Source organism: Poecilia mexicana, unplaced genomic scaffold (assembly GCF_051168715.1).
Source record: "Poecilia mexicana isolate PSO_F unplaced genomic scaffold, ASM5116871v1 scaffold_10, whole genome shotgun sequence".
In the NCBI taxonomy this organism is placed as follows: domain Eukaryota; kingdom Metazoa; phylum Chordata; class Actinopteri; order Cyprinodontiformes; family Poeciliidae; genus Poecilia; species Poecilia mexicana.
In genome coordinates this window covers 17,021,890-17,045,711 of record NW_028263379.1, presented here as the reverse complement: position 1 = coordinate 17,045,711, position 23,822 = coordinate 17,021,890, and the positions used below count along the sequence as shown (strand labels likewise).

At 39.1% G+C, this 23,822-nt stretch overlaps 1 protein-coding gene across 5 annotated transcripts in view; it reads right to left on the bottom strand.

Moving 5' to 3' along the window:
* The window catches only part of macrod1 (mono-ADP ribosylhydrolase 1), a 176,550-nt gene that overhangs the window by 48,092 nt on the left and 104,636 nt on the right, over window positions 1-23,822 (bottom strand). For 4 of the 5 annotated variants that reach the window (XM_015007650.2, XM_088009497.1, XM_088009496.1 and 1 more), the window contains one exon: window positions 5,891-6,007. The exons of the other annotated variant lie outside the window; for it this stretch is intronic. In XM_015007650.2, the coding sequence (XP_014863136.2) occupies window positions 5,891-6,007 (117 nt within the window). The remainder of the gene's footprint in view (window positions 1-5,890; window positions 6,008-23,822) is intronic. 5 annotated transcript variants of the gene reach the window in all.

Below are 23,822 nucleotides of genomic sequence, written 5' to 3'. Positions count from 1 at the left end.
ATGCATGTATGACTGAATTGAAATGATTTTTTTGTTGATTGCATGTGTTGTAAATTGGTGCTATATAAATAAACTGCATTTTCATTTAAGCTACAAATGTCAAACTAATCTTATATAAACTCTGAAATATATCCCTCTCTGTGATTTAGCAGTTTTCCCTTTTGAATTACTGATTATACATTTCAAGAAGCAGCTGTTTATGTTGTTTAAAACACAAATGGGCGCAGCTGATATGTTTGAGCTGTCATTTGTAAACATCCCGACCCCGCATGCGAACTTTGGGTGTTGCTAGGTTACGATAAAGTGATGCTGCTGGCTAAGTGGCGGCAGGATCTTCATGGACGGTCTGTGTGGAGGGCTGACAGCTCGTCCCCTGGATATCTGGCAACTGGTGAGTCACATGCTCTTGAAATCCAACATCTGGTGGCAAGCCCGTACAAATCAAGATCAAAGTGCCGGTCCATGAGATTGGACCCGTCTCTCAGCCAATCCACCCCTCTCCTGTCGAGTTTCATTTCATTTCTCGCCCTTTTCCAGGGCTCTGCCTCGCTCACGCTTTGGTTTTCTTGCTAGCTTTGTTATCCCTCCTTCTCTTGCTGCTGTCTTGCCTTTCTCTCCCCCCACCTGCAGAGAGGTAATCAAGCCCTGTTGTGAGTGTTTAAGCACTGAAGCAGACGGATGTTGAATTATTCTCGGGACTTAATATTTTGTCTGCTAGGAGGGAGAGCCAGCCTTCACGCCACATGCTGGGTAATGGTCGTGCACACATGAGCGCGCTGCAGAGAGGCTCGTGCAGACACCCACACGCAGTCAGTCGGTGAGTCAGAAAGCTGCCACTCATCCAGATCTCATGCTGACAGAGTTACAGGTACCAGAGTGATAGGACCTGACAGGCTGCTCTCTCCGTCTCCACTGATACGCCGCCATCCTTACTGTACGCGCAACATGCACACGCTGAAGCAGCAGACTGGAGCCAGACAAAGGCGCACAGTGATCAGCAGCAGCAGCAGCAGCAGCAGCAGCAGCAGCAGCATCATTTCACAGACACACAAACTACAGCTAAGTCTCTCAAAGTTACACAAGCTAACCAACAAAGAGGAACAGGAAGTGTAAGAACCCATCTCCCCATAATTCCCCCCTGTATTCAGCTTCCCTCTCATCCCTGCTCTCCCCCACGATGCTGCTGCTGCTTCGTTTCTCCTCTGCACCGCTTCCCCCTTATCTCTCACTTCTACTCATGTTCTCCTTTCTGCCTTAAGCTCGCCTTTATCAGCGATTCTCTTGCTCTTTTTTGTCTCCTCTACTGTGAATATAAACTCTCCATGGGACCAGACGCTGATATTACACAGCTTCCTTGTTGCTTTCATCTCCGCTGCACTCATACCTACACACACACACACACACACACACGCACACACGCACACACACGCACACACACACACACACCTGGGTGGCCATAACACTGAACAAACTTGGCTTCCGTATTATTGCAATACCTATTAGCGCCATCATTCTTTACAATCCCTCAGTTGAGTTTTTTTTTCCTCGTCTGCTGCATCTAATGCTGACTCAAGTGATGTCATTACTCGGGGTGATTTTATCAGATTTTGTGCAGCTCTCTGAAGCCACAAATGGTTTTATTGAATTTTCTCTACATACTAAGCAGCACTGCCCTGAAGCTGTGAAACAAACTTTGAAGTCTGAGATGAGAATCAGCGCACTTCTGCTTTCAGTGTCTAATTAGGAAAAATAATCCTGCTATTCAGAGTCTAAATGGCTGATATCCTTATCACTATTTATTGTTTGGGTTTTTTTTTTAATTTATTTTTTTTTATGAGGAGTAAAAGGCTTGATGCCGTTGCTTCATGTTAAAACTACCACTCACTGTGAAGCAGGGGTAAAATATTACAATAAAGCCGAATCACATTTCTAGAGTGATCCAACACTGGCCCTCCCCCTCTTCCTATCCTACAATTCAATTTGAACTGCAAATGAGAAATGGGGCGCTCTTCTTTAAGCTGATACGGGATCAGTTCTCGCTGATTTCTACTACAAAAGTCTAAATTAGGCATACGAAAATTTGACTGAACCTTATTGCTGCTCCTGATGGAGATCACTCTGTCCTCTGGTTCAACTCTGAGTCAGAGCTAAACAAGTTAACAAGAACTACTTCAAAAGATGAACTATATTCCTCTGAATTAAAAAACAAAGTTTATTTTATTGACATTTTAACACAAATTGGCAAGCTAGAAGTTATTTTTACCTTCCTGATATTTAATGGGAAATCTTTCCGCAGAATTAAAGAAATGAAAGAGTTTAATTAAACAATTATAAGAACTCTAATTGTTTAGCAGCTTTTATAGTATAAGGAAACAAAACACAAAGCTGCATCAAAAGTTATATTTACATTATTTTTTACATCCTGTTTTGTAATCCAGATTGGGATCAGCAACAGCTTTCCACATGCATGGCTTGATTTCAATGTGGAAACAGAATGGAGTGCTTCTCCTCTCTGCTCAAAAAAGCTGATTTTGTATAAAATCCCTCCTTTAAAGAAATATTTGACTTGTTGGAGGAACTCATGTCTGGCTCCAGATGATTGTTTTTCTCTGTTTTTGTTTTCGACTTATCCCAGGGCTTCGTTCTCTCGGTGAAGCCCTGGGTTCTCTCTGGGTACTCCAACTTCCTCCAGTCCTAAAATGATCCGGTAGATTAACTGGGTCATGTCAAAAGTTCCCCTTTGATCCGTCAAGATATAAACAATTAATGGATGGATCTACCTAAAGCAAACACAAGCAAGTTAAGTCTAGATTATAAGACTTAACAAAACAAGTTTTGTAGCCGCATAATAGCAGAACTATCAGTAATTTTCTGAGGAATGAAAATGGTAAGATAATGATTTAATTGGCTAAATTATTAATACATTTCTTATTGCAGTGGATCATTTCTCCTTTGCTATTGAGCCAAAACCTCTGAGAGGCGCAATTTAACTGAACGTGATCTACGAACATGGCTATTCTCTTAGGCTACTTCTGTTTTATGTCCTCAGCATCAAATATTTACAGCAACTCAGAGAGAGAGAGTCTGTAAAACACAGCAGTTTTTAAGCGTCTCTTTATTGGTCTGATTGTACTGAATTTAGTTGTTCCATTTGATCAGCAGTTCAGCCATTTTACTGAGATAGTTGTACCAAGATGCCTCCATTCTGATGAAATATAGATAAACCAGCTGCTGGGTGCATGTTAGCAGCAAGCATTGTAGGGTTCACTTAAATCACAATGGGGATTACAATGGTTTTATTGAAAATATAAGTTTCATTAGGACATGACTCCCTTTTCTTTTAACACTTAGTTCACTAACCTTACCAAACATGGAGAACCAACACCTTTTTGCTCTTTCCTTTGGTTTATTGTTTTGTTTGCATTTCCTTCCAGTTCATGTAAAGCACTTTGAACTGCCTTGCTGCTGAAAGTCTGCTGCATAAATAAAGTTGCCTTACCTTAAAGACGTTTTATTGATGATATTTAAACATTTTATATAATGTAGTTTTAAGATTTGCAAGCAAACAAGATGTCAAGTTGGTCCAGTGACTGGATTGTGGATTATGTAATTGTTTAAAGATATAATTCAATTGATTTAAACATTGATAATTTGATTATCTGTCTTTAATTTAATCTAAATGAAATGTAATTTAAAGGAGCCTTTAAGCAAGTCTGATTGGCAAAATAGACGCTTATAATATTAATTCTTGAATATTCAGTGACCAAATATTTAAGGGTGAGCAACACAAAACCCAACGGGGACGCCAGCATTTTCAATCAGCACCTAAAAGGAGAGATAAATATTATATTTGACAGTTTTTTAAGACTAAAACTTTTCCTATTTGCAGTCCCATAAGGAAAATTGAAAGAGACGTTTCCTCTTTCACTAAAACACCCGGTAAAATATTTACTATCATGTAGATGCTTCACTTGTATCATTTTCTACACACTTTGGAGAGTTGCCATTCATATCTATTTTGAGAGCCATTTACTGAGATACAAATGGACAGAGAGTGTTACTGTGGTAAATGTACTACAGCCTGCTGGTGCTGAAAATGATCCACTTCAACTGTAAAGAAAAACACTTTGAAATGTATCTAGGAGAAGACGAGACGTTCGAAGCATGAAGCGACGCCAACATTTTAAACTGTTTTACTTTTAAACACAAATATTTTCTATCTTACCAGCTTTACCCTTTAAAGTGAGTTTAAACAGCAGGTTAAAGCAATCATCTGGATGGAGCCCATCCCACACCTGCTGCTGTGCACTGCTGGTCAGCTCACTGAAAGAAGGCTGCTACACTTCGTCCCCACTTACAGCAAAAACAGTTTAATCTGTTTGGAAACATTTCAGATGATAAAGAATAAATAAATAATAAGAAAACGGTAGAGATGGTGTGAAAACTGAAGAAGCAACACCAGTTTTGTGCCAGCTCCTCGCAATCAGGAACCAGTTCCAGGTTCTGTTCACATCATTAAAACTGAATTATTCATGTTCACGGTTCAGGACCTGTTCTCGTTATTCCTTCTTATGAAACAGTTTTTTAACAACATTCTGTGAAACAGTTATCCTACTCAAAAAGGAAACTGCCAGCTCACTTACATCGGTTTGATTCTCACCTGCTGTCTGCACTTAAATGGCTCAAAGCTCATTTTTAGCTAATTAAGTGAAATTTTGACAGAAATGTTGCCCTTAATGATGCTTTTTTAATTGTAGCTCTCTTAAAGTATTACAGGTTTGGTTTCCTTCTTTAATGTTTCTGTTTAAACTTGCTAACTAAAACAAAAAGAAGGTAATATCAGTGCTGCTAGTTTTGATACTTAACTGATCACAGAGAAACCTGCAGCTTCATTCTCTGACTTTTTTTTACCACTAAAATATTATTTTATACCAAAATAAATTGTGTTTCCAAACAAACATGGATCAGATGCATATAAAATAATATATTTTACATTGTAAACAAGGATCTGGTCCATGTAGATGAATTCAGCAGCAGTTATGTATAATTTCTGTCTTTCTAATAATTTGGCTTAATATTTTCCTGTCAGACTCACATGAAGTGACAACAGAAACCTGGTGCAGTTTAGAGGTTTGAGCTCAGCTTCCAGTTTATATTGTTATATTTGAAGAAAAAAGTCTGGGTTGATTCTTCTCAGGATAGTAAGACTAAAGTTTGTCCTAATTGGGTCTCAATTCACACCTTTGGTCCAGAGAAAGATTAGTTAAGATTGTCCAGTTCATTAAAGTGTTGAACAAAGTTATAGTTTTACTACAGTTATACAGCTACAATCATCAATAAGCTTCTGCCGGAGCAGATAGCCCAGCTAGCTGAACAGATAACATTAGATTGCTACAATTACACGATAAAGAGCAAAACAACAAAATGTTAATATATCAGGATCTTAAAAGCTGTTTTTAAATTATAATGTTAAAAATTATAAATAATTACAATAAATAAACATTATTATAGCTGTGAAAGCTAAAACATGGAATAATAATTCTTGTAAAAAATGAATAAATAAAATAAATTTGACCATATTGGTTTACATTTTGTGTAAACTATAATGACACTGTGATATTTTAACTCAGATTAATCATACAATATGAATCTCAAGGCTAATTTCGGCATTAAATAAAACCTAAACTGTGCTTTCTGAAAACATTCTCTGCTCTTCTTGCGTCTTTACAGGAAATTGAACAGTGCAGATTCCCCTCTGCTGCAGCCACCTTGCATCATTGTCACCCTTTCCCACACATTCACACCTGGATGCGGTCCAGCAGCACCACACCGAGCCGCCTCACCCAAGCTGCTGAGAGCTACGCAAACACGCATGACACTTTACACTCACACTTTGCCGGGAGGCCGTAGCCACAGGTGATCTTGGCCTCCCCCGTCTCGCAGCCGTGGAGCGAAGCGCACTCGTTCTTGAGCAGCGGACCCGCAGCCCGGTGGATGGCTCCGTCCACTGCAAACACAGACAATGGGAGACTCAGGCAGCTGGTCTGCTTCTGTGAATCCGCTGAAATCTGACTGCTTACAGGAGCTCAACCTTTGTTTCAAGTCCAGCGGGCATGTTCACCGGAGCCCCTGCTTAGTGGGAATTGGACCTGGATGATGTGTGCATTTGTTGGGATGGCTGGGAGTCTGTGTCATCTAAAGACTCCTGCTCAAGTCGAACCACATCGCTCCTTGTACGCGAGGGTCTTGAATGGATTTCAGGGCTCCTGCCTTCGGTAATTACTGGATTTAATGTGTTATTAAAGACTCAGCTGATCTGAGTTTTTGGTCAATTAGCCATTATTAATTAAATTATCATAAATCTACATAACACTTAGAAATGAGCGTCTATTTCTGATCCCCGCCACATCTAAAGGCCGTGACTGTGTTCATTTCCAGAAGGGCAATGAAGCAGCAAAAGCAATTTTGCAGCAGAGCAAATTACGCTTCAAGTTGGAAGTTGAATTCCTTGTATCCTCTAAAGTCAATACTCTCACAGACTTGGACTAAGCAGTTTTATCATCTAAGTTCTCACATATAGATCCAATATTTACCCATCCATTTAACAATTTTTTTTAGTTATTTAGTGATTAAAACTCGCTAAGTTTTACCAACTCTTTTAATTAACGCAAATCGTCCTGTGATATGATTGGCTTGTGCTCAGACTGTGTATAAGTAGCAATCACAATTGAACACAGTGCTGAAAATATTGCAGAATCCAATTTGATTCGTAATGTTTTTCTAACTCAGCATAATGAGGAACCTCTGCAGTATTTTTGTGTGTTTTGTGTCCTCAGCAGAGCAGAGATGAAAGGAAATTGAGGGATGAAAGAGCCTGGAAATGATGTCCTTGGAAAATTGTGTTTCAGGCCGTTTGTTTAGTTAAAAAAAAAGGGGGTGGGGGGGGACCACTCCTGCAGCAAGAGCACTAGCAATTTATTAAAAATGTTCTAAATTACTTGTTTTCATAACATTTGCTTTATCAAAATTGGAAACAACTGATTGAAGGATGACTTTTTTAGCAGTTTCACATGACTGAAGCAGCAGTAAGAAAGGTAATATTGATATTTTGGATAAAGGGAAGACTGAAAACCAAATATGAAAACAGACGACAGCTTCACTGGTTGACACAAAAATCTTGTTCTAAACACAGAAACATCACAACAAATCACCTTCAGAAAGACAATTCCTGAATACATTCACAAACTTCTGAACAATTTTTTATTATTCTTATATTTTTTTTAGGATTTTGAAGCACTGCTTGCTGTTATCTCTGCCAGGCAGCCAGAGAAATTGATGTGCTGGGAATCAAACCTACTGTAGTTAGGTAGCTCTGTGGAGGACTGGTGGCTTCTCTGTATTTTAAACCATTCCTATCCCAGTGTTTGAAACAACTTTAAAGTGGTAACAATCCAATTTATTGCACTTCAAATTCTGACCTATTTGCTCGAGAAAATATCTTACAGTATTGTCATCTGCAGTTCAAGTCGACTGTTTTAGTTTTCCGTTAGATTTTCAATTCATGGTTTTGTAGAAAGTAAAATAAAACCCAGTGTTGGAAATTAAAGCCTGGAAAGGAGTGTTTCCTGTCCACTGTCACCACGTGCATTATTAGTACGAAGGATTGCTACGTTCACACAGCAGGTCTAAACGCTCAATTCAGATTTTTCTCGTGTGGTTGTTTATACTCAATAAATCAGTTAACGACTCCAAAGCAACCTGCAAGCGCATAAAAAAAATCCCCGCAGATGTCGCACAGCAGCAAATTGTTTACAGAAGTTACAATGGACGTTGGCATCTATGGATCAATATTAATGTTATTGAGAGCCAACAGCACTGCCACAAAATCTAAACAAGATGAAAGAAGTTATAACTAATAGTGATGACCTTCTGTGGAGTATTAACTTGTGTAGAGAAGTGGTGGGATTGTGATATAACACACTTCACTGACACGCACTTCTTTCACAGTTAAAATTTTCAGCCATTGTTTATGTCTGTATTGGCTGCATCTGGATTCTTCTGAGGCAGAATGTCTCGTATCGATCATGTAAGACTTGGAAAAAATGTGACATGACCGTTCAGACTGCTTTAAAACAATCGTACGCATATTCAGATTTTTTCAGACATCCATGAAAAAGTCAGATATGGACAAAAAACAAAAATCTATAATCAGATTTGGGTTGCATTTGCCTGCTGTGTGAACGTAGCCACAGTCGATGTCTGGGTTTCTTTAGAGCTGTCCAAAGTCGGCCCTGGAGGACAGGTATCCTGCATGTTTTTGTTCATTCCTCAGTTCAACACACATGGATCAAATGAAGGTTTCACTGGCAGATCTCTGGAAAACGCTTCACACTGCATTCAGTCATCCACACGCCGATGGTGGTAAGCTACAGCATAGCATTACTTGTAGCTCTCTGACCAGAAGGCAAGGTGGGTAAAATGTCCTGCCCAAGGACAACAACAGAGATGGAGCTCGAACCGACAACCCATCCACTACAGGATGAACTTTAACCTCCTGAGCCACCGTAGCAGGAGGCAGGAGAACGACAAGTCAAACATGGTGCAGCTTTTATCTCTCTCAACTCCTCAGCAGCCATCAGTGTTACTGTGAAGTGTCCGTTCAGCCTTAATCACTGACCAGCGAGGTCACAACATGTCACCTCTGCTGTGTTGTTAAATTGCAACACAGAGGTTAGTTCTGTAAACTGTTTGCATTGGATTGACTTTAAATTGCATCAAAAAGTTAACCAGCCATCCAGTGTTTTTTAATCATCCGCAGCATCTGCTCTGTGCCAAGATGTTAAAGACTCTGCTTTTGTGCTGAAAAAGATCTAAAGTCAGAGTGTGGTGTAAACAATTCGTAATTAGCCAAGAATAAAACACATCTGTCAGTAGCGGTGCTGTCACTGCATTGGGAAACTTGTCAGCTCTTGGTGAAAATAGTCCTGTAACACCCATCCATATGTCACAGCTCAGCATGTCGGCCCGCGGTGCTCGTCTCCGTCTGACTGTATACAGACCAGCTGTTACAGCGGTGTGCGAGTAGCTCCAGGCAGGGGTCTGATGTTATCTCAACGTTATTGTGTTAAGTTGGCATCTTGCATGCAGTGCCGAGCCGTGGTGTGCCTTGTCATGCTGTGCCGTGTCAAACTAAGGCTGCACAGTGAGCGAAGCACAGGAGCGGGGGCGTGACAGACGAGCTCTGAACACTGGCTACCCTCCTCAGGGTCCACCAAAACAAGCTCCAATGTGTGTGTGTGTGTGTGTGTGTGTGCGTGCGTGCGTGTGTGTGTGTGTGTGTGTGAAACACTACATGTCGATGAGAGTGTGTAACTTCTCAGGCTGAGTTTTCTGTGGGTTTCTGTGTGTATTTGGACACGGCAACTTTGACGCAGCCCGACTGTGAAACAGAACAAGTGTGATAAGAGGGAGAGAGGAAGAGATGAGGGGAAGCAGCAGATGTAAGAATATTCAGCTGGGAGGGAGAGGAAAATACACGAAAAGCAGAGACAAAAGTAAAATAAAAGGGAATTAAGCACACTTTTGTTTTTTATTCCGTTTGAGCACACACCCACACACGTGCGCACCCACACACACACACACACACACACACACACACAAACTCACGCACGCACCCACACACACACACACACACAGTAGATGAACGTATTACTGAGCGATGGTTTATCAGAGTATACCAGCTCCAACTGGACATTATTAACTGGAATAATCTCATTAAAAAGCAAACAAAAAAAGTCATGTTAAAGCTGCAGTATTTAACTTTTATTTATTTTTTTACATATTTGTTAAAGCTATCATTATTTTGTGACAGTATATAAGGTGAGACATAATCTGTAAAATTAATCAAGCCCCTGCTGTCAGCAACAAAAATACACATCTTGGTCAGAAACAACCAATCAGAGGGAGGAGGAGGAACTTAGCTCCGCCAATCATACTTGTGTACGTGCTGCTCAAATCCTCCTGCTATGCTACAGCTAGTTCAAGACACCAAAGCCTGCCAGGAATGCTTTGGATTTAGCAAATCCACTGATGACGGAAGGTAAATAGTTTTCCTGCAACAGTATTGCTGCTTATCCATCATTGAGCAGCGCATACACGAGGTTTACTGATAGCACAAAGATCTTGCTCCTGGCTCTGTTTAGTTGTATCTGACCAGGAATAGTAGTTCTGGGAGGAGGAGGAGATTGATCCTTTCACAGATTATCAGTCTCATATTCTACTGTCAGGACATGGTGACAGTTTTAACTAATTTCCGTAAAAGTTATATACTGCAGCTTCTATGCAGATAAAAATTTTGATTTTAATTACATCTTTTAGTTATGTGAGCATGAAGCAGTGATACTAAACTGGTCCCCAGGCAGATGCCAGTGCACAAGCTCATCCAATTCAGCCCACAAAATATTAAGTTTTTCCTAGAATACACACAATCTGATGAATGAGTCAGTTGTATCACCGCTCAGAGCAGAATTATGACTGCAGTGAATGAATTATGCTCTCACACAGATAAAATTCATGAGCAAGTTCTGGCCTCAACATGAACAAAGTTGGCCTTTATATGCCGATGCTTCAGATGCACGACACAATTCTTGTTTTACAAAAAAATCCAGCAATTACCCAACAAGTAGGAGCTGAAGAGGAGCTGAAACCTGAATTTTTCATATATTTTTAAAATCAAGAACCTTTTTATGTAATGAAGCTTAAACAAGACACAAGGTAAAGATGAACCAACCAAACATAATTCCTCTCACGTTAACGTGAGACACTAGAGAGGAAAAGAGACAAATAAGTAGGGCAGAATTAAACCCTCATTTATTTAAAAATAATATATAATCTACTAGTTTCACTCGCCTGCTTGGTAAAACAGTAGACAAAATAACATTCAGTGTACTTTATGGATACATCTACCTTTGATTGTGCATTTATTTTTTCACAATTCCTTATTTTTAGTGCCTTTCTTCTCCATTTGTCAGTTAGTTATTATTCAATTTTTACAGCCAAGAAACACAAAAAAAATATTATTCTATACCAAAATTAACTGTGTTTCCAAACAAACATGTGTCTGATGCATTTAAAACAATAACTTTTACATTGTAAACAAGGATCTGGTCCATGCAGAGACGCTACAGAGACATCTAACATAAATCAAAGAATGTAAATTCAATTTCTTCTGAGGCCGGTTTAACCAAATGTTTTCTAAAAACGGCATTTGCTCGACTAAACCAGCCCTCAGCAGAGTTCTCTTGAAAAGACAGAAAATATGACACAGACTTTCATTAAAACACTGTGAAAATGTGGTTGAAAAGCTGTTTGATTCGAATGACTGGGCTTGCCAGCCCTGATTTTAGTGCATTTTTTTATTTGTCTGAGCTTTCTGGATTGGCCAAAATAAAATACGTCCATCCTGTGTTTGGGGAAGATTAACCTAAAGCTCTAAAGCAAACAAAAATCTTTATTGTGTCCTGGCTTCTGTCAAAACAAATGCAGCTTTCCTTCAGGCGCTGCTGCAGTCAAACATAAACTTTGATGCCATTTTTATTTTATTGTTCCCTCTTAAGTTGTGTTTGTATGCAGGACGTATTCTACCAGAATTCAAGAGCAGCCATTTTTATTTAAAGTCAAGACTGAAATCAACTGAGGGAATCTAAAACAGGAGAACCCCAAAAGAAGGCAGCGACGACATGCTGTGATCCTATTGGCCGGGACGGTTACCAGGCAGGGTTTCCACTTTGCTCCAAGACGCCGAGCAGACCTGAGGTAATGGTTTAACCTTTGCAGGGAGGTTTGAGTGCAAGAAATAAGCAAATAGAAGGAGACATTTTGTGCAGAAAGGATTAAATCTGAGTGCAGAAAAATAGCTTTGAGGAAGAGCTGAGAATATTTGAGTGTGAAGACAATTTTAACCGTAAACCGCATTTGAGATTGAATATAAAAGGTTCTGCACTTAAATTGAAAATGTATCCAGAATGTTCAAAGGAAAATTTCCCCTGTGTATTTCCAGTGTTTTAATCATTTTTTGTGGAAAATAAGAGCAGAGGAAACATGACAACACCGTCAGGGTGAAACAGATTCAGTAAAACAGACAGGCTCATCAAAGGATGTTCGCCACACTGTCTGCTGTGAAAAATATTGGCCCTTGAGCAAATAGTGCTGATAACCCCTGTCATAAACCACTCATGCCTGCATGTTCACATAACCTGATTAATGCATTGTTTGTGCAGCTTGATGAATTGATCCGCTTAAATCAGGGCCACAGAGCTGACCTGAAATCAGATGTGCCACTCCCATGCTGAGGCGGCACAAGCTGAAATAACGCCAGATTCCCACCGAGCCATGCAGGATCTACAACGCCTCTCATCTAACAAACTTTTCCACCAATCCACAAGTCAAAATTATAGCAGGATCCATCTTCCAGGGCTCAAAGCAATCTATTTTTGGCAAAACACCAGGCAGACTTTATTGGTGGTGACAGTCGACAAAGAAGGCTTGTGTTCACTGAAGGCTTCGGCTTGAAGCAGACTGCTGGAAATGTCAGAAGACAAAGGGTTTGTTTCTCCACTCTCTCTGGAGCGGCCCTACAGTATATCACTACTGAGAAACACATTCATAAGAGAGAGAAGATCACTGACACCATCTGTGAAGATTCTCTGAACTAGACGCATCGAGTGACCCTTTTCATCTATTTTGTAATGTTACAGCCCAGATCTTCAGGGCGTTTTATTGTAATTTTATGTGATGGACTAATGAATGAAAAGCGTCTGCAAACATCAAGTATTGTCAGCTAGATTTATGTCTGTACTTTGACTGGGCCTATTTAGGGCAAGAATAAAAGCTCAGCTATTACCCATTCCATACATTTACAAATCTGTCTATATCGTAGAAATCTTTTGGATTTAGGTAATGCAGCCAGGAGATGTAAACCAGTATCTATACAAGAAGCTTATTGATAAAAAATCCCAAACAGAGTTAAATGCACATCATGCCAAAGTAACATCATGTAGTTCCATTGTTTCCCACCGGTCACCTCAAAACTGACCGGTGGGAAACAATAGCAGCAATCTAAATTGCTGCTAGATCACAGCAATTTAGCTGCAAACTTTGACACATGTGGTCCTAGAGATCCTCAAGAGTAAACTCAAAATTATAAATGTTAAAACTCTTTAACTGCTCTTCTGTACTCAGCAGCTCTCCGCCGCTCCACTGCTTTGGTTGAGACGCGGTTTGAGTTTGCAGTGACATAAATCACGGCACAATCAATGAGTCAATCAAACTGCTTTGGCGCAGCAAATGGCTCGGTGTGGCTTGTAGTAACCCTGAAGTGAGGTGAAGGTGTTCAAAGCTTAAAGTGTTTTATAACCTAATTCTGCTCTAAACTTCTCCATAACGTTATCCGTCATCTGCCTGCTGTAGTCCTTGGTTTTGATATTTGATCTCAAATGTTCTCTAACAAACCTCTGAGGTCTTCAGAGAACAGCTGTACTTATAATAGACTCTGCATTTCTATTAGATGATCTCTAAAAGCAATTAGGTACAATTAAGTCATTTAGGAGCATTGAAGTAAAGAAAACACTTATTCATAAGGCAACCAAACACCATTAACTTTGCTAGTCTATCATAAAATCCCAATAAAACACTGAAGTTTGTAGCTTTTCTGTGACAAAATGTGGATGTGAACAAGGATATGAATACTTTATTGATGCAGAAAACTAAGTTCACTCACACATAAAACTCAAAGGGGTCAAATATGAAAAAGTGTTCTCTAAAAGGAATGATAAATGGGAGGGCTATGAGGCTAAATGGTGTGCTGCCCTCCTCACTGAGACAGCTGAATTCCTTCCCTTGTATCTGGGTTAGTTTTGCCAATACTGATATAAGGTGATTAGTTTTATCAACGAGATCTGGGCCAAGACTGCTCTCACCCATTAGACCTCCCGGCTTCCCTGAATTATTTGTGTCTGCTTCAGTTAAATCTTAGATAACTTTACCTCATAAGGTCCACGTCTGTTACAGCTTCTCTTTTTTTGCTTTACGAGGCCAATAATATCACATTCTGCCCCTACCTAGTGATCCATACTTTAAGCTGCTCACATGCATTTTAAATACTCTCCTTTTAAGAATTATACCAGCCATTTTTGTATCTTACTGATTGTAGTGTTTACCAAACCTCTCAATTTCTGGTACAGAAAAAAAAAATAAAAAAAATAAAAAATAAAAAAAAATAAAAAAAAAAAAATATATATATATATATATATATATATATATATATATATATATATATATATATATATATATATATATATATATATATATATATATATATGTCTCACAACTTGAGGCCCCAACATCCAATCCAACAAAGCAAGAACTAACTTTTAGAGTAATTAATTATTGGAATAACAGCCACTACATTGGTACTATGTATTTATAATTACAGCAAATTCAATCTAAACTGCTTTTGACTGATTTAATGCTACGCTGATTTGTGCTTGAGGGCATGTTCAATGCTTACACCTCTAGGTCACTTTTATGATCTTTAACAGGGAGTTTATGTATTTGTCTGTTTATTTTTACTTTGGAGCAACACATTTTGAATATATTTAATCTGCAATATATCGGCGTATTTACTTATTCTATAGAGGAATGGGAAATACGGCAATAAAACATTAGTAATGACAGACTGTAAGGTCATCAGATTAAACTTAACATTAATCCCCAAAGGTGCTTTGATCTAAATCTTCTGCAATATTGTTACTTTAAAGCTGGTACAATGTAAATTGTGATTTTTCTGTCAACAAAATCATGTGTTTTTCCTTATTTTAATATTTGGACAGAAATCTTCCACCTATGTTATTTAGTCATTCTCTAAATATGATTATTATTCATTAAAATACACAAAATCACTTTAAAGATCTTGAAATAGTCCAGCCGGCTGACCTCTGACCTCCTGTGCACTGTACATTGATTATGTGATGTGATATAGTAGTACAACACGTTTAATACTGACAGGACTCTCTGGAGGCTGCCCGTCTTAAGTGGTTGCAATCAGCTCTGGTGGTTTGTGCTGCAGCCGTCTCTGTGGGATTGACGGCTTTCACCAGTTTCCTGTGTGAAGCAGCTATTAACAGTTCTCATTGGTGAGTCAATAATACCACTCAGGGTGTTTAGCTACAAACAAAAAGAAGAAAATAAGCCCAAAAGAAATGCAGAAACATCAAAACGATAACCTCAGAGTACCTTCTTCAGGGAAAGTATTTTAAGGTAGTGCTGAGCAGCTGAATTAAATAATTCCTGCAGTAAGAATCATCACGGCAGCCTCTCACGTGGCATAGGTGCATATTATAGCAGTGTTCGTGATGATTTTTTAATTCCTTCTACAAACTGCAGCCAGCACATCCTGTCCATTTAGCAGCAAATGAGGTCATTTTGACTCCGCAGCCGCCCTGTTTGCTCGTACATGAATCACCCTGTGTGGATTTAGCTGAAAGTCTCTTTGAGGATCTTATGTTTAACTTGGACTGCTTCGAGTCAAATGAAGATGAGAGGGTGGGGGTCGAATAAACGGTGCTCACTCCGTCTCAGAAAACAGCCTGAAATGTTTCACTACAGTTAATAAATACTAATTCATCCCATCAGCCTCTCCTCAACTCCCACCTCACTAATGCAGGAAAGCTATCGTCTGACTGCCTCCACCGAGGGAAGAGCGCGTTGGCTTATTTTACTGGCTGTGGCAACTTCTGCCTCTGTGGGAGCCGGTGTAATAGCCCAGCAGGAGTTCTGCACACCACTGGGTCGACTGAGACAGTGCTCTGTCACTTCAATGCAGCCGGAAATATGAAGGAAGAATTCATGAGTGAAGAGGGAGTGCAAATGAAAGATGCGTTTGATGTGAAGCTGCACCAGCGGCGCTCCCTCACCGCAGGAAAATATGCAGGTGTATTAGTGCTGAAGGTCGGCCTGCGACCGAGAGCATCGATATTATCTATCACGTTCCCAGAACTGTAACTATGAGGTCCATCTGCTCGTGCTGCAGAAAGCAACAATGGCTAAATTAAAATCCATTTCTCCTCATAAAATATTTAGATGCCTAAACTGAACAGAAAATGGAAATATTTCAGCAGATTTGTTTTTGCAATGTCACACACAGCCGGAAATTAAACATAAAAACCAAAACAAAATCTGCCACAACAATAAATGTGCAGACAGAATAATTAGCAAGATTGATCATCTTGGTAAAGCTGCATTTTTTTGGCTGGGAGACCAGAGGGATTCTGCCTGACATTGTGCATAGCAGGCCATTCTCGCAGTCTCCATACCAAAGGCATTCCTAAACATCCCCCCAGCTGAAGAATGGACTGAGGAAGGGGGTCGAGGTAAACAGCAGCGACATGTCAACAGGCCTGAAAAGTCCATGAATCCTGACCGGATAGAGCTTTTAGAGGACAGAACCTAAATCATCATCAGACTCCAAATGTGTCCACGACCAGAAAGGGCAAAGATTTTCCTGAGTGAAATACAGCAGAGGGTGAAATGTACTGGATCATCTGTGTATTTTAACCAGATGAGACCTTGGAAAATAAAGGTGTAATGGATTTATGACTTTCAGCTTAAACAAGACAAGGACAGAGAAATCAGCCAGTGGTGAGAACTGACTCATTTTCAACTGGATCAGTCTTTTAATCAGTCGGTATGCTTTATCAAGCTCAACCAGATTACTGGAACAAGATTTTTTGGTGTGGATAATGTCACCAAACAATGTTAAAATCAAAAGAAGAACAGCAATGTAAGATGGAATTGAAAATCAGACTATATTCATTACAATATATGTAAGTCTGGCAGCAAAAATGAAAGAAAGAGCAAGACTTTCATCAGATAATAGGAAGGCTGAACAGGATGCAATACAGTCTCCATGATTTATCCTTTTAAGATCTCAATTTCTGCTTATTATGCTGTATTTGGAGAGTTACTGTAAGGTTTTATATATCTAGAATATGACAAGGCAACTGTTTAGATACTAGTTGTGCTAATTCCCAACATGCAAAAGCTCTTAAATCATCAATACTGAAGTCAAAATAATAGAAAATCTCTGATTTCAAAGCAACTGCTCTCCCACACAGGAAGGGACGTCTCCGCTGCATTTAATATAAAATATTAAAGATCGCTTTGAAAGCTTTGAAAAAATATTTTAATTTGCTGCTTTTATAGCTACTTATAGCTCTTGAAAATAAATAAATTTCTGCTGCTCAAGGTTTTTGAAAACTGAAAATCGGAAATCGACCACTAAAATAAACTTTAAAGTTGCATTTCTAGTTTTTGCTTGAACAGATTTCAGGTCATCTGAACAGCAGCAGACTGACCTTAGACACATTTTGTGAAGATATTTAGAGAAAAATGAACTATGACTTCTTGGGAGTCTGACTTTTTGTGGAAGCAAATGACTGAAGAGCAACTAAGTGCAAACCACTGCATAGCATTAACCTTTGTCTGTCTTAAAATGTGCTTTGAAAGAGGCATTTCTGTTTGCCAAAAGGAGAACATATTGTTCTCTAACCCTTAATTCACAGCCTCTGAAAGATTTCAAAGATGCATGTAATAATAATTACAAAATTTAGATGCTTGAACTTGTTGCACTCACATTTCTAAGAACAAAACCATTGGAGAGCTGCATGTCTGATCGTATATTCTCTACCAGTGGATTTCATCATCCTCATCTTTTAAAACAAGACAAACAAGCAGACGCAGAGTCATGAATTCATAGCAACTACGGGAAACTAGAGCTCGACGTTGGAAATATTTGAAAATGGGTCTAATGGGAAGTGACAGCAGTGTCGATGGCAGATGTAACAGTCCGGTGGCTTTGTGCATGCAGCTTTAGGCACCAATTTGCAACATGCTGAGAGAAGAAATTAGGTTGTATTTCACCAATGCTGAAACACACACATATTAATGCCCCGTCACACCAGGGGGGCTTAACACCAATAACTACCCCCCCCTCACAGAATTATTCATACCCCTTAAACTGTTTCACACCAACAATCACAAACTGCTATGTATTTTACAGGAAGCTTACTGAAGACAAAATGTAAATATCATTTCTGATTAGGTCGATACATGAATCAATGTTTTTGTATTGCACCTTCAAGCTGCAAATTGAATACTGACAAAATCACTTGTGATGTCTTTGTTCTGAAAATATGAGTTTAGGATTGGTTTCACAATTGATAAAACTTCAGCTTGCACCTCTTCGATCAATTTGGATTAACGTTTTATGACAGATGTTTATTTATTGCAAATGACCAAAACAAAAATAAAATTGCATCCAATGTAGCCAAGGAATCTTCATAAATCATCACATTAGTAGACGGAGTCTATATTGCGCAAACTTAAGGTTTCCACCATTTTGACGACGAGGTAGCGATTAATTATGCATTTCCCCATGTAAGGAAGAGTAGCAAGAAGAAAAGTCATTAATGTGACAAAGTTAAGCTGTCTTGTTATCACTTAACCAGAAACTTGTGGCTGAGACATAAGAAAGAAAGGGCTGCTGCCATGTTTTCCTGTAATGGAGGAATTGGGTTGAGCAAAACATGTCCTCCACAGTGGTTCACGCTGTCGAGAATACAAGATATCACCATCACAGTAACAGGGCGTGAATTTTCAAATATATTCCAAGTGTTGTGAACTTGCATTTCTCATTCTAATGTAATATTTATCCAGTTGGATACAGTCTCCAAAATGCTAGGGGCAACGGGGTGATGAAAGTACAGATAAGAGAGCAAAGAGAAAAACATAATATTCACTATAACTGCTGTTGTGCCTGCAATGTTTATCATAATGATCATAATCGCCACTGCTAGGTTTTCTATTCAACTGATATTGATTGAGATGTCCATCTTCACTCTTGCAACTTTCAGTCAAGTCTGTGTTCTTCTTGCTCTTAAAACTTAAACTTGTACCGTCTCTTTTTGATTGTACTTTGGACACTAAAACATTTTAGTGTTTCTGAATATCTCTTAACGTCTTGCACTGTGCTCTCAGGGGGAAGACGCAGCCAAACCTGCGCATGTCGGTGGTTGTTTTGTAAACTGTTTTCTTTACAGTACAATGACTGAATTCAAATTGTTAGAGATCTCCATAAATCCTTAGCAGACTCATACGCTGCAACAATCTTCTTTTGTAAGGCTTCAGACAGCTATTCTGTGTTCACTCTCACTTCAACAGTCTGGACCGAACCTAACGAGGGCAAACCTCCTTCAAAATGCTAAGAATCTGTATGGATTAAATTATTCAACATTAAAATTGATATAAAATATTCACATGTCCAAAAATGTTAAAATTTCTCTCATACAATGTCCTCATTTTTCCACAACTGTATTTTGAAGCAATATTAAATGTTACAAAAACAGGAAATAGTGACACCGAGCCTGCATGGAAGCTGTACACAATGCATTTAAATTTATCTCTGCAATATCCATGTATCTGTGATCTTTCCTTTAAATGACTTTCTCTAATATCGCCTTAATTAAAGCAGCAGGAGAGGCGAAGCCCACAGAAACCCCGCCGCAGTGTCAAAGGACACTTGTTGTTCATACTCCACTGACCCCGTCACATGCAAATGGGCCACCTAAACAACCAACAATCAGCCGTAATTGGCAACAACTAATGCCACCAACAGACCTCAACAGAATAAATTAGTCATGAATTTTAATTTATATTACAAGACAGTGAAAGAAAATCTTTTAAGAAGTGTCAAACTGATTTCCATATTAAAAGAACAGCATTCATTATTTAGCCTTCATTACCACTGAAAATATCACATCAACGTTCCCGGCCGCTGAAGCGCAGTGTTCCAGGAAAAGGAGAGATTGGAGGAGACAAACAACAACAAAACAAAGGGTGAGACAGACACACAGCTGGAGAAAGAGAAATGAGTTTGGAAGCGGATCAAGTGGAAAAAAGGGAGAAAGTCAAGAGAGAGAGAGGATAAAAACTGGAAAGAGGTGAATTTTGAGCACATTAAAAAGATGTGATGCATGGACGGACGCGGGAAAAAGGTGAACATTATTAGTGATTTGGCTTCTTTAGAGCAGTGAACAGCCAACAAACAGACGGCTGATCAGTTTAGGTGTTATCTCTCACAGATGCTGGACTGAGGAGGACGGGAGGCAGGGGGCTGTGAGGTGATAATTGGCGATATGTTTACCTGGCTAGTGCATTCAGCCCTCAACCCAACGCCAACTAAACACACACCAGAGCAGGAGGCACAAGATTTGAGCTTTGATACATTATTCCACATACCCTGGTGCAAAAAAATAAAAAAAAATAAATCAAAAATACTGCCTTTAAACCTTCTTCTGTAAATTTCATGCCGGCTACGCGCTGAAAAAACCTGAAACCGTGGTGTTTACATTTCAGGATGAAAAGTGTAATTCTCCAAACCTGCAGGGAGTGCAGCACATTTTAAAAACAGAAGCTCTGAAATGTTGCGCTCACAACTTGCTCCAATAATCATATGGGAGTATATTCTGACAATAAAATCATAACACTTAAAGCTGCAGTAGGTAACTTTTATAAAAACTGTCATTATGTTTGGACAGTATAAGACAGACAGATAATCAGTGGAAAAAAATCTAATTCCTCTACCTACTTTATATTGTCCCTGTCAGAACCAACCAATCAGATCCAGGAGGAGGGTCTTAGTGCTGTCAATTGAGTTTGTGTATGCGCTGATCACACTCACTCCTTTGCACACTACTCACAAACCATTATAATGTAAATAATACATAAAACCAAATAAAACATTTAAAGTGCACTTTTTCCTTATTATACGTGTATTTTTTTCCTTTTTCTGAGCAAGCATTTACCCTAGAAAAGTTAATTAAGTGCAAGTTAAATGGCACTAAATAATTAGATTTTAAAATCTTAATAATGCAGCCAGACGCAATTTTTTTCTTTTCTGATTTGTCAGTTAATTGGGTTTTATCTCTTTTTAAAAATATTTTCTTTAAATATACCGGTAATAGCAGATTTTTGAGACTATATTGTTCACTCCTACTCTTAGTGTGTTTTCACACCGGAAAGTCCGGTAGACTCTGTTCGCTTGGAGACAAAAGTTGCAACATTTCTTCCATTTTCATTTGGTTGGATTTGCCTTCACACTGCACTCTATGAATCAAACCCTTGAGAAACCTGTTCACCTCCTCGCCTGCAGGGGCGCTGCACAAAGAACGAACAAAGAAAACAAAACAAAAAACTCGAAAGATGATATGGAGCTCAACTTTCTTCTTTATGAAATGTAAACAAAAATGGAGTAGTGTCAGATTTTAGCTATCAGAACTAAAATATGTAGGTTGTAGGATTTATTTTATGTCTTTAGTCAAAAACCACAAGTCATTTTTCCCACTAGTGCTGAACTCGCATGTTTGTTTTTGTTGTATTTACCCAGAATTCCCTGGACCATAGTTCATTTCCTGTCATTGAAGAGGTCTCTAGTTTCCTTGGTATTCACATATCCATTTGAACCGCACCAGAGTTCACTTCAACCAAACCGAGACCGAGGGTTTAATGTGAACCAGAGTTTGGTTTTTGGTCTGCATCAGAGTTCAATTACACGATCACACCTTCCCAAATGAACTGGACTTTCTAGGCAAATTAACTATTGTTCGATTGAAAGGATGGTGTGAATGGACATTTTGAGAGAGTTCTGATCAGACCAAATTAAGTTGACACTTTGCCTATAACCCTTAGAAAAATTGACGAAATAGCTTTAAGGTAGTAGTATGAGCCTTTTGCTGGTTACTGTTTAAATCAAGTCATATCTCTGATAGCAATAAAATAGATTTTTTTGCACCTTTCAAAAGATATCTGAAATACCTAACATGCTCAAAATAACATGCAGCAATAAGTAAGATCCCATGGCTTATTAATTAACACCGAATACCACAGTATATCTGAGGAAGGCTTAACAACATTGGCATATTACTCAGCCCTAACAACACACAAGGCAATTATTGTACTGCCAAGACGAGTTTTGCCTCCTCCCAAACAACACACAGACACGCACACAAACAGGTAGATTGACACAAGAGTAAAACCAATCCTAATGCCTGTCCTGTGGAATAATAACACAGCTGCCCTTGCCAGCTGACCTCTTATAGGCCAAACAGCCTGTCTATCAAACTAATGGGGTGGAACGCTGGCATATTGCTTCCCTACAATCCCTTGGCAAAGCCGGGACACTCATTTACTTCATTCAGCTTGTTGCCAAGGCAACATTTAGGATGGGTCTGTTGTTGGATGGACGCACAAACATGCAGACACACACACCTTCATATATGCACACATGAACTCCTGCATACATTGTCACAGAAACATATCGCAATCTGATAAATAGAAATAAATGTGTAGCACATGCGAAGCCAATAACGTGACCCATTACAATCAGCGGTGAAACAAACAAATTTATGTATGACGCCGGGAGACAGGCAGCTCTGCCTGCATGTGGAAGGCACACAAAGTACCCCTTTGCCACTTTTCTCATCTCCACACCCCAAAACCAATCTACCACTCTCTCCCTTCATTCACAATACATGCTCTTTTGTTCATTTGTTCTAAAAAGCGAGCAGACAAGCCTATTCTCTGCTCGTATTTGTCTCCGAATACAGATGAAGAGAAAGCAGAGAAAGAGCGAGCTGCAGACACATGGGACCACAGCCGAGGGACTTTCAGCACATGGTATCAAGCCCCATCCTCGCTCCTGAGGATTGATTATAGATGTCAGCTCACACAAATTCAGTAGAGCTTTTCAGCTCTGCAAGAAAATCCTGAGAGAAAAGATTCAGGCTTTTTCCCCCCCCCCACCCGTCGCCAACAAATTAGAAAATGCAGGAAGCTGAATTTTAATTGAGAACCTGCTCATCTTTTGTAGGCACTGCCTGAATGTCTTGGAAGATCCAAATCAGTGAAATGCCAGCAGTGTCTGCATGACTGCTTCACTACCAGCTAAAACATGCCTCTTTAATGGGGCGGTATTATGTATTTTTCAGGCACATGGTGCCATTTTATAACATAATCAAGTAACTATGTTACCTGCAGTTGTTGTGAAAATGCTGTATAGATCAAACATAACTTAAAAGAAATTTGACTTCGCAATTTAACGGCTTGAAATTGGCCTCTGTTTCTTTAAGAAGCTTTTATTTTGTCTGATACCCGGCTTCATCATAACAATGCTCTTTATTATGCCGTTTTCAGCCATCTTGAATGTTTCACTGAGAAGTAGTTTGTATGATAAACTCAGCAGATTCACAGCCAGATGTCTTAAGATGATTTTGATGTTAGGAAAATCCCATTGGCTTTTATACCAATGATTGAAGTGCATGAGATCCACTCCAGTTCCTGTTTTAAACAGGGAATATCACTGCACATAAAATTTTACTGTATTGAAGAACTGGTTGCAGAAGAAGAATGCACGGAGGAACTACAAGTAACTACAAAGTTTGACCTTAAACATTTTATTTTTCCTTGTTTTTAGAAGCATATTAAACATTTTGCTTATATTCATATTATATTGAAGGCCTTCCTTATATTTCTGTTTCCTAAGCATCATTTGAGTTGCAAAAATGTGGATCTGCACAGCCAACCCAACCACAAAAAAAAAAAACAGTCAGTTCTGATAGCAACTGTACATCTCCTCTGGTGAGACGTCTTTCGTGAGAACAGAAATGATAGAATAGAAATATCCTTTACTGTCCCTCAGTGAGGTAATTCAG